The 12,569-nt window shown below is 33.8% G+C and overlaps 1 protein-coding gene across 1 annotated transcript; it reads left to right on the top strand.

The window, feature by feature from the left end:
- The first annotated feature begins 822 nt into the window (after positions 1-822).
- LOC149417327 (mitochondrial pyruvate carrier 2-like) lies at positions 823-8,908 on the top strand. Its single transcript, XM_089639980.1, has 3 exons — positions 823-1,104; positions 1,188-1,228; positions 7,867-8,908. The coding sequence occupies exons 1-3, from the start codon at positions 1,020-1,022 to the stop codon at positions 8,107-8,109; spliced, it is 369 nt and encodes a 122-aa protein (XP_089496106.1). The 5' UTR covers positions 823-1,019; the 3' UTR covers positions 8,110-8,908.
- The last annotated feature ends 3,661 nt before the right edge of the window (positions 8,909-12,569 follow it).

Below are 12,569 nucleotides of genomic sequence, written 5' to 3'. Positions count from 1 at the left end.
ACACGTATCATGCACGCGCTTGCACGTGATGCGTAATGAATTAAGTTTGAGTTAAACACATAAATAAACCACTCAGTTATACACTATTGAACAGTGAACATAAAACATCAAAGACCACCTGCCTCATATCACTCACACCTGCCTATTACTATTGTATTTCGCGGCAAAATCGGCAGTCGGTATCTAGTTTTATTTCTGCAAATTTAGTCAAAACATGTCGATCGTGAATTTTTCAAAATAGTTTTATTTTTTTCCAGCAGCACGTTCAAATCATAAAATTAGTTTGCCTGAAACGAAACTACCTACCTATCTTGCTCTTGGATTATGATAGTTTTCATTACATAAGAACTGTAATCATTCTGTAAATGTATATAGGTACTCAGGAATGCTTTCTTATCATTATTCCTACCAGAGAGCGTCTTGACGAACGAAAAACATATCTCTCATAGCTAGATTAAAAAGTAACTGAAATATCGGCCCTTGGTGCAGGTATATTTTTTATCTTTACAATTTTTTCATAGGGCATTTTCGTAAGTACATTTTTCAAAAAATTGGTTTTGTTTCACTCATATTTTCTGTTATAAATGCTTGTAATATGATAAAGAAAATATTGGGTTAACTAGTCCAACCTTTCGTTTGAAAAACCTTTAGTTAGGCAAACTCGCCCCTTCTTTTACTAATTTGTTCTAGCCATTTTCCCAGTAAAGCAAAATAATAATATTTGTTATATTAATTCTTGGCACTACTTTATAACAAGTGCAAGAGCCGGCGTGCATGTAGCCGCCCGTTTAGTCACGTCTCGCGGTTGGTAACTCCTGGAGAACTGTCAGTGGCAGGAAAAAGGCGCCATGACCTCGGAGTTCTGACAGATTATTGGTTCAAATATTCACAATTCGCAGTATGTTCAGCGGGCTCTTCGTGTCGTGTTTCGTGCTGCCAGTTGTTGGCGGGGAAGTGAGATCTGCTGTCTGTATATTAATTTGACCGCCACCGAGGCAAAGTTAGGATATTATTTAAAAATGGCAGCCATATACAGAGCCACGATTAAAGTTGCCGATAAATTTGTTCCCCAAAAATTGAGGCCTCTATGGGAACACCCTGCAGGTAAATAGATGAATGGAATATTACATAATTTTACCTCAACAGCGCGAATATTCTATTTACATACTTGTTGTGTTGTTTTCCAGGTCCGAAAACAATATTCTTCTGGGCGCCAGCTTTCAAATGGGTACGTGTTTATAAACGCTTTATTATATTATGTCCTGTCCAACAATTCAATACATTATATTTGTATTAATCATTAATTTACTGTGAACATTCCTTCGTAAGTCACTAACCAAATGAGTAGCTACCTAGTTGTTTTTGCATGACACCGTTTTATTTTCGCAAATTCCAACAGTTAAAAGAGAAAGTTTGAAATTATTTACATGTGAGTCAACGCTTCCAGGTCAAAATCATAATTTAATGTGAAAACTCTAATGTTGTAAAATTAAACCTTTATTTTATCTGTGATTATTAAATTCAACCATAAACATAATTTTCCAAACACTTTAACAACCCATTATCAACATTTGATTTGGTGAAAATTTCAATTTACCAGTACCTATTTTATTTTGATTATTTCCTAATTTTATCGGAAAAATGGTCATGAGGGTTTGTTCTGAAAAGCGTGTAGAATATTTTTTGTCATCTACTTAACAAGAAAAATGTATTGTTTATTCACAGTCTAATGCTATTCAAGAAATTAACATTCTGAGTCAATAAATTTCTAATTTAAATACAAACACACCTTAAAAAGTTTAAGTCACGTGACTTTTAACCTGGCTGAAATTCATAATAGGGCATTTCACTTTTTTTTATTCTCAAAAAATTTACCATTTATTTTTATGTTGAGGAATAAATTTTCAATAACGATTTAAAATGTACCATTTTCGATTTGCCGCCAAAATGACGTGTACATTATTATTTGTGAATATGACGGCATTGATGTCACGCATCCAGTTCGGGCATTGTCAGTGCTAGCCGTCTTACCAGCCAATGGCATTTTCTATTTCACAATGACGTTGTAGCCAGTTGGAACCGTTTCGAAAAGTGCAGTTTTAGAATGTTTTTAAAATCTGTAATTGTGGAAATCAATAATATTAAAATTACACATATTTAGTACAATGATCAGGATTAGAAAAATCAACTTTAAGTTTTCCACACATTTTTAACCAGGGCTGACCCTGAGCCAGATGGCGCCAGTAAAAACATCAAGATTGCGACATTAGGTGTTGTGTATAATCAGCATCTTACTTCCTCGACTCCTTGGTGTCGTGGCAAGTCAGTACCCGGAGTGATCTCCTCCAATCGCACCTGCTTAGGGCCGGCCCTGTTTTTAACGGTATTCATAGTTTGCATAATTAAAACATAATTTTAAATTAATAGAGAATAAAATTAACTGCGCTTTTGATAACTTATCAAAAGCGCTGTTAATTTTAATCTCTATTAATTTACGAAATTGTATTGCTATCAATATCAACTGCGCTTTTGATAAGTTATCATTTTCTGATTAAGATCTAAAAAATCCTGCACGATATTCTTTAAATAGGTAGGCATTTGCATCATTTGTAAAATGTACGAATTTGCAGACTTTATTTTGCTGTAGTCCAGCCTGTTTTATAATTTAAAGTAAACACTCAATAGTCGGTTATAATAATATATTGTTTTCTTTAATTTTATTTTGGTATTGTAACTGAGTGGATTGTGTTCTGTGCCAAAGTATTTTCATTTGAATAAGTCTAATCTAGAAACAGATTATTTTGGTGTGGAACTTTATTCGTCTTGCAGAGTTATTTGTTTTTCTCTTGGCCATTCTATTATAAGTTAAATTACCTTTTGCCTTTTGTTATGCCTTGTTAAACTTTCCACAATAATACATTGATACGGCATTTTAATTATATTATTTCATTGTTTGTTATGTTATTATTTTATTCGCAGCAGTAGTGATAAAATAAACTTAATAATATGATGGTTTACGATTTGAGATTTTCACGCCCAATATATTCTCAGAATTGATTTTTGGGGTATTATGCCATGTTGCGCATCCTCTTTCTTTATAGCGGTACAGTGTCTTTCATGTCCATTTGCCCTGATGATGGACACTGTAATATTGTCCGTAATGTTGGCTAAAGAAGGAGGAAGGAAACACTGAACACCAAATATAAATGCTGATAGTTAAGACAACGATATCAAACACATTTAATTAATTTTTATTGTGCTACTTCATTTTACTTAAAAAATTGATGAATTAAGTATGTGCTAATATTTTTTGGTTAAATTAATTGGTACAATAGCGGGCATTACATGTACTCTTCGAAATGAGCATTCCGCGCTTCACTTCTGACCGCCTGGCAGAAAACTCCCACAATGCGGCAGTCTGAAGCGGCACGCAGATCGGTCGTTCTGAAGCACACTCATCTCGTTCATTGAATGGAATGTTTTAAACAGAGTTCATTCTTTAACCTTCAACATGCCAAGATGCAAAACAAAGCTTGTGGAAGTTACCACGAGGGGTCACTGAGATATCCAATGCATGTTATCATTATAATGCTATCCAATGACAGCCCTGGTGAACTTCATTAAAGGGACCGGGTTACTGGCAAGGGAATGAGGTAAAATGGGAGATAGTACAATGGGCCTATGGCCTAAGTGCTCGCAGGGAACTTAAGTAAACCGCCTCCGACTTAAAAAAAAAAAAAAAAAAAAAAAAATTATAATGCTATGTTTACAGGATTTGTAGAAATTTACCAAATAATACCAGTACAAGAAATTCACTATTAAAGCTGATACAATGATGATAGTAATATCTGAAATGTTGGTTACCCTATTTGCAACGAGTAGGTAAAAATGTCTGTTATTTTTATAAAAATTACAGTATTGCCATGATCAACAAATAGATTGCAATCTTATTAGAGCACAGGGAATGCTGTCCTTGTTCTAACGGTATTTCAATGGAAGATGCTCCGAGGAACTAGCGTCATTGAACCATTCGGCACCGGTGCATAGTCTGGAAACACGCCAAATACACACTCGAAATTTGGATTCTGTTGATATTTTTTTGTCTCATGATAACAGGTCATTTCAACAACTCGTTCTTGAGATCAACAGCTCGTCTGTGGAACTATTTTACGGTCTCTGTGTTTCATCTCTCCTAGAAAATGGATCTCTTCAAGACAATATTTTCTTCAGGGCCTCCTGTGTAGAGATAATGAAAAAAAAAATTATGACAGAACCTAATTGTATACGTGAAATCAGGAAGCTGTGCCTTCTTCAGTTCCCCTACCCGTTATCTAGTAGTGGTCTACCATATGCAAACTAACTCACCGCAATGTATTATAATTACTTTCGTAGAACATAATCATAATATTAGCTGGGAAAGAGTACAAGGGAATAAATAACACAAATTTGTTTTACAAACTTTTACAGTAAATGATAAAATACAGCACACTGCAATGCTGACCTTTTCAATGCCATCTATCCCATCACACGGCATGTTTTCGAGATTAACCGTAGGTAGATCACATACGCTACAGGCACGTATGGTAATAGCCGCAGATGGATCACACATATGCAACAGCTGCGTAGATAAGGTTAATGGGACAAGTTTCAAAAGAAACTGTTAATATTCTGGAATATTTCCTTTCAAATCTATAAAAAATTGAGGTTCATGTCCCTAGCTGGTTGCTAGAAGGCACACAAAGAAGATGATACCCTTTCTCCCTTTAGAGAACGTCAAAACTACTCTTAAAAAGATAGCTTGCTCTCTTTATCCCTTATAGTCCGACTGGCTACATTTGCAGTCCTGTGAAATTATGACTATCTTGAGGTGCACTGCAGTGTCCAGTGTGGAAAGCTTAAAAAGTTAAAAAAAAATTGAATGTATTTTGGTACTGTCAATGAAAATTCTGAACTAAAAACATTGACACTGTAGAAGTGTGTCAATTAGTTCTATTCAAATTTTCAATATTATATTTGGATTTCAGAAATTTACTAAATTTCATCCGTCTCGTAAGGGGTTAGCAGTAAAAGCCGTACATTTTTAATGGATTTTAATAATCTGGTTCAGATCCTTTTACTTTACCTTAAAATGCATCTTGGAAATGACCTTGAATTGCTGAACTAATGGATTGAATTAAAAGCATTAAAACATCATACTTTGAGGTTCATGCCCTTTTACCAGGATGTATATTTTACTAAAAGAATGTAATAAAACAAAAAAAATGTGGGTTATTCCCTTTTGCCTCATTACAGTCGCTTTTATCTATACTTAGTTACCAAACATGTTTTTAATCTGGATTCTGAACTGAACTATAGGTTTGTTATACTAACTAGCCTTCCTGTCGTATTATATTAATACTAATAATCATTTTTGCACAAATTGCTTATCTAGTACCTACTCCTATATAATTTTATGCGGTTATTGTAAATAATATTATCTTTCATGTAGCGGGTTTGTGTATCATATATTGGAATGCTGGAGCATGGTCCTGCTGCTGAGAGCTCAGTTGTAACCTCTATCTGTTACGTGCGTCGTTTATGAGAAAGTTATAACAGAGCTATCGGTCGTTTGCCTTTAAGTAGTGCTTTTTGTATTGCATGTGCAAATTTTGTAACGCTGGACTTAATGTTTTATGCATATTTTATGTATTATTTTTTTTTATTTTGGTTCCTGAAGGTAAGCATACATTTTATTTATATTTAATATTCATTTTTACAGCTTTTATAGCATGTTATTTATTCTGTTATGTTAAACGGTTTTTATTCATGTATTTTATATAAATTATTGCAGTCTGATTTTATCTCATCCATTTTCCTCGTGTCCTCTCACAGGTGACCAGATAACTCAGCAAAATGACAATTCAACATACCTCTAAAAAGTGATGTAAAGTAGTTGTTTTTCATCACTTTTTAGGTGTGTTGATTTGTCACTGTGTTGAGTTATCATGGAGCCCATCTCACAAGAGCTCACCTTTCTGTATTGTGTTTTAATATTGCAGTGTATACTTTGTATTTACATGCAACCAAGTGTACCATGTCGCCACCTTTGGACGACCTTGTGAGAAGGGGTTAACTCATTTGCTGCCAGGAGCTTTTGTTACCATTAAAATTGCTTATGATTGGTCCGCCCATGAAAGTGATTGGCACTGAACCGGTTAAGGAATGTACTGTAGGAAGGGATTTGTAAATGCTGTTCTTGAAAAGACCCGGATAAAAAATCAGTCAACCGATTTGTTCTCACTAATTCGATAGAATGTTCCATTCCTGCCCATTAGGTTTTTAATGTGATACTAAATAAAAAAAACTCTAACAAACCATTCATTCACATAGTTTGCTTGCATGCCAAGTTTTTCATTGATATTAATAGAGTTGTTTATGTTATGATAATTTGATCACGGCACACCATTGCATGACAAATTTTAGAATTTAATTGTATACTCATTCTGCATGATGAAGCCATCCATCACAAAACTGAAACTTTGTAATTATGAGCACTTTTGTCAATCTTCTGAATTGTCATTTGATTTTAAATGATCGATAAAGTATCTAAAGAATTGTTTGTTTGTATGTTTTTTATTTAGTTATAAAATTACATTTTATATCTAGTATAAACCTTTTTTACTTATTTCTATTACATTGAGGACACTTTACAATACATCTAAAACTTATTTTTTATCGTATTTAGGCATAACCAACGAAAAGCAGCAAGGCTTTTAGCTTCTTTAACATCTGTCGGTAATTCATTAAATCGGTAAGTCGGTAATCCTTTAAAATAGTGATTATTTTGGGTTCCTGACAAATTTGTTTTTGGATGTCTAAAATCTCCACAGTTTCTCGTGGGGTAGCCATGTATTCCGAAATTAAAATTAACATTCTTAAACACGTATTTTGGGAGCATCTTATTTTTTATCTTAAAAATAAATATTAGGGTATTGTAAATTATTCACTGTCTCACACTTAACATTTCTAGTTTTTTCTGCATAATAATTAAGAATTGAAATAATTAAGATAAAATCAGAGATTTAAGATAACGTTTAAAAGTGGTTTGGGCTAGTTATTTTTTGCAGAATATACGTTAATAGTAACTGTTGTGCGACCTTTTGCATACAAAACTTAAAATTGGATAGCAAATATCTAGTACGGACATGTACATACTATTTTATTTATGTTTGTTTTAAATTATGAAATATGGACCATTAAATAATTCAATTTTGCATTATTTTATAGGCAACTTTGGAAATTTTTTGTGAGTTAAATGTAATTATTAAAATAATCTTGCCTTACCTACTGTGTAATGGAATATAAAATATATAATAAAAAAAAAAAATTATTGGGTAGAAATTTTAAAATATGTATGGCTTATTTGTGTTTTGCAGTTTAAATTTACACCCATCAAAATGTTTTTTTTTTCAAAACATTTTATCTTTTTATTTTTTCATTTTATATCTCGCCATATTTACACAGTAAATAGAGCAAAAATTTTTTTTGGGTAATTTACATTAACTCGCACATAATTGCCAAAGTAACCTCTAAAATCGTGAAAATTTTAAGTCTTCAGTGGCTAATATTTTACAATTTAAAACAAAAAATAAATAAAGTAGCACATATCCGTACTTGCTGTATACACCTTTTGATTTTAAAAAAAAAATTCTGTTTGGTTATGTTCAGGTACACTAGAATTCACCACCTGAAAATTTTACTCCAATCCATTCATAACCTCGAGAAACACCGGGCGCACGTCAGCTAGTGTTATTATAAAACAAACTTATGATAAGACTACTGCTTCGTTTAAAGCCTACTAACGAAACATGATATTGTTTTCTCCAGGGTCTGGTAGCGGCAGGAATCGGTGACTTGCAGCGGCCCGTGGAGAAGCTGTCTGTTCCTCAGGCGGCCTCCCTGGCAGCCACAGGTCTCATCTGGTCCCGCTATTCCCTGGTCATCATCCCCAAGAACTACAGCCTGTTCGCCGTCAACGTCTTTGTGGCCGCCACTCAGTGCTACCAACTCTACCGGGCCGTTATGTACGCTCAAGCACAGAAGAAGTTGGAAAAGGAAGCACAAGCTTAAACGTTCAATAGCGGTGATATAGAGTTCGTAGGTGTGTCATCTTTTATATTAAATCGTTGGAAAGAACTCTCGCTATGAAATAGCATTGTTTTTATGCAAACTGTGTTTGTGTTTTTGGGCATAGTTTTTCTACGAGCTATGCTAGTGATTACTTACTTTTTATTGTAATTTTGTACAAGCTATGTTAATAACAAATTAATATCCGTAATAGTTTTGTATAAGCTATCCCAGTGTCTTCTGGCTAGTGACAATTTTCTCTCTGGAATTGTTTGTACAAGCTATACCAGTGACACTTTTTGGCATATTTTTTGTCTATGCCAATAACAAGTAGCTTTTTGTCATAGCTTTGTACGAACTGTGCCATTGACAGATATTCGGTGGCATGGCTCTTATACAAGCTATGCAAATGACTCCAGACTCGGTGACATAGTTTTGATAGAATTATAGTTATGTCAATCTACGAATTCTGTATAATATTATGTTTAACGAATAACTATTGTATATCACGTAAACCTCAACTCAGCTCAGCTGTCTTCCATTGTGATATTATTATATTCCGTTGAAAGAAACTATTTATTTACGTAACATTCTTGTTCACATAATATTAATTACGTAATACTTATAGTTAATATATGTCGGTCAGAGTTGAATTATATTTTTTGTAACCAACACAAAGTGTTAAGTGTGGGAAACCATTAAATGGTAGTGATAAACGATCTATATTTATGTTAAATATTATTTTTGTAAATGTTATTTATTATTTTAACATCCTCGCTGTAAATAAACATGAACATAAAGACTTGTTGTATTTATTTATTATAAATTCCAATTTATACATTTATTAACCCTTTTGTCTAATTTGTTCGCTTTTAGGAACAACTCACATGGTCTCACAGAAATCGTTGTATCTCCCTTACTGTGATGGTGAGAAATATGACCTAAACGGTGTTAGAAAGAGAAAACACCATGCTTTATATTAAAATCTAGAAATTAACTACAGAAGAATTTAAATGTGCATTTCTGTAATACATTTGTCTAATAAAGTGCGTATTTTTTGCTGTCAGTAATTTTAATTACAAAAAATGTAAGATGAACATGTAAATGTAAGATAAGTCTCACTGACTCCAGATGGTTGGGAGCAGTTGGCACTCTGGTGCTGTATTCACATTAAAAAAACCATAGAAGAAAATTCTTACATCCACGCAAGGCGCAGTCCATTTCCGAAATGTTCTCCACCGGTAGTTGCAGTCCAATGACTGGTGATATGCTAAGATCGCAAAATGGTATAAATGTGGCCTGCACAAACGTTAATTCGTGCACACTAAATTTTCTCTAATTTACACTAGTAAGCAAATGCGTTAAGATGGCAAAGCTATGTAATGCGCAAATGGCTTGCATACACTTTAATTGCACATGCAAGTTGCTGTCATGTGAACACCCGTACAGCGTACTGTAATTTTTGTGCAAAATTTTTAGTGTGCATGTAGACGGACCTTTACATGGCAGTCTGAGAAACTTGTCCTCGTGTAAAAACAGAATTAAGTGTAGGTATAGTGTATATATTAATAAAAATTAGGTGAATACCTACCTCACAAGCGTCTGGAGCCATTGAGGTTATAGCTTGGGCTGAAGGTAATAGGGAGGAGAAGAGGTAGGTGGGAAAGTACTTACCTATTCAGATCTGGTCACCAAACACGACTAAAGCCATTTTTCAAGTATATTTGGTAGAATTGCCCATCTCCTACCAACGGAGGTAAAGAGGGGCTTATACTTCAGTTTAATCCAGTCCCATCTAAATTATTTAATAGAAATATGGGGAAACACATACATTACACACCTAAATGATTTACAAACAATACAGTACAAAGTTATTAAAAAACTCTTCAATTATATCCCAGACACTCCCACAAAAAAACTGTATCAGGAAATGAAACTTGAAAATAAGAAAATTGTACGAATACAACATATGCCTCCTAATCTACAAAATCCAAAATGGACTTATACACACAAACACAACATTTAAACAAACGTCACAAGTACACGAACATTATACTAGGCAACATAACAAATTGTACACACATGCCGTAAGGACTGAAAGTGGCAAAAGAGGCATTGGCCACGAGGGTGTACAAATATACAATCTCCTTCCAGATAAACTTAAAACGGAGAGTATAAATGTGTTTAAAAAAAAACTTTTTAATCTTAAGTTATTAGAACAATATTAGAAAACTATTTATTTAATGTTATATATTTAAGTTAAGAAAGTGAAATGTAAATTTCTTTTAACTAAACTTAATAAATAAAAAATAAAAAAGCCATTTCAAGCAACATTTCGATTCTGAATGGTAGTGGTCTTTTTCTAGGGCGATACTGAAGTATCTAACACTGTAAAAATACTAAAGACGTTGGAATCATGCAATATTTTGCAGGGACTAAATAATCCAATCTTACTGCCCTACTTATTAGAATTTTTCACGCCGGTTGAGCGTTGGTATAGTTAAGCCGTCCTCACGCCCAATCTATACCTCCATACACCGTGATAATAAGGAAAGTTTTTTTACTATTCCGCGTCATAAGTAAGAAGTATAACTAATATGATATTTCACCGGTCTCTGCCAAATAAACCAAAAATAGTTAAATAATGAGGAAGAAAAACCAAATACATCTACGTTTAATACACAGCAGAGCTATAAAAAGGTTCAGTAAATGAATTCGAAACACATCTTATTTAAATTTTAAACAAACGGAAACGGGCTTTACACGCGTTGAATAATTAATAAATTGCTTCTGCGCGAGAGTAATAACAATTTGTAATGTAATACTAATAAATATGGCTCAGAAAGTGTGGCAAGTCAGGAAAAGGGCATTTTAATAAAAACGCGCGAAACATACATGCATGACAATATAGCTATAAATCTCACAATGGATTCGGCATCGAAGTCGGTACCTATCATGGTAAAATTCTTTTGCTGTATTGCTAATTCACGGGAGTAATGTTCAAAGCGTATAAATAAGTAATTTGGTTTTAGGCACAAAATACCTCTTAGGTAAAAGTTAGCTAATAACATACAGGGTTTTCCAATAAGAGGTGTTATTTTGAATAGCCCGCTATTTCGGTAGATGTTACTTTTGAAGCTGTCATTTTTTGACATTTGACAAGTAGAAACTACGCCATTAATAAAAATTGAACGATACACGCTTCAACAACGCATTGAAATTCACTTGAGTGAATCAAATGCAAATCATCTTGAGTGATGAGGCCCATTTCCACCTCGGTGGCTTCGTCAACAAGCAAAATTGTCGCATCTGGGGCTCGGAAAACCCAAGAGTTATTGTTGAAAAGCCTCTCTATCCTCAAAGTGTGACTGTTTGGTGCGGTTTATGGTCCGGCGGAGTCATTGGACCTTACTTTTTTGAAAATGAGGCTGTCGCAACAGTTACGGTGAATGGATTGCGCTATCGAGAGATGATTAATGATTTTTTATGGCCGGAATTGGATGGTATTGATCTGGACAACGTTTACTTTCAACAAGACGGCGCTACGTGCCACACAAGCAACGAAACCATTGATCTTTTACGATCGAATATCAAAATAACACCTCTTATTGGAAAACCCTGTAGTTTCAAATTCAAATTTTAATACATTAAAAACCGCAACGTATGAACGTATCTATGGACGGACAGTCCTAGCAGGGTAGACGCAGCATTTTTTATGAATCGATTTAGGATGCACAAAGAACAACAATGGGTTATTGTTATTATTTAAATTTAAGAGAATGCTTCCAGAACTATTGATTCTTATATAGAAGCGGTGGCTATTGTGACTTCGACCTTCAAAAATAGAAATGTTTAGATTAGCTTATCGAGATTTTATGAATCGAAATGTTCAAGTTCAAATGAATCAGCCATCGAAACATTTCAATATTTTGGTACAAAAATTAAACTTTACTTCGATCGTTTAAAAATAGATGTCTCTATATACCAACATATTAATATTATGTATACAATCTTCCCAGTTTTCACCTACGCTTTATTTAATAGTTCCCGATGTTACGAAAAAGATACCCATTTGAAATAATAATATTATTTTTTAACTTCCGTTCCCAAGATGACCTGCTCCACATTCAATCACTATTATGCAAATCGGAACAAGGCAGCTGACATTGTCAATGAAAGTGGTTGGCTGTGCGCCACAATTATTCAAAGGTCTAATTATTTAAAGTTATTGACATTGAAAATAACACGCATTTTGCAATGCATTACATTCAACACAAGGCGATGTACATACATAAACATTTATATCCATCAACCCGAAGCCAATTATATCTCAATGACATTCTTGCAATATCATAGACATATGACTATGTCTGTGTGCAATATTGATTTTGCGTCGTAATTTATATTGACAACTAAATGCTCTCGAATAGTAATATATTCTGACAAGATTTTAGGTAGGTACA

The sequence above is a fragment of the Hesperophylax consimilis genome, chromosome 15 (assembly GCF_061612785.1).
Source record: "Hesperophylax consimilis isolate HC1 chromosome 15, BYU_Hcon_1.0, whole genome shotgun sequence".
Classification (NCBI taxonomy): domain Eukaryota; kingdom Metazoa; phylum Arthropoda; class Insecta; order Trichoptera; family Limnephilidae; genus Hesperophylax; species Hesperophylax consimilis.
Note: the sequence above shows the minus strand (reverse complement) of the source record. Positions and strands in the feature narration are given on the sequence as shown.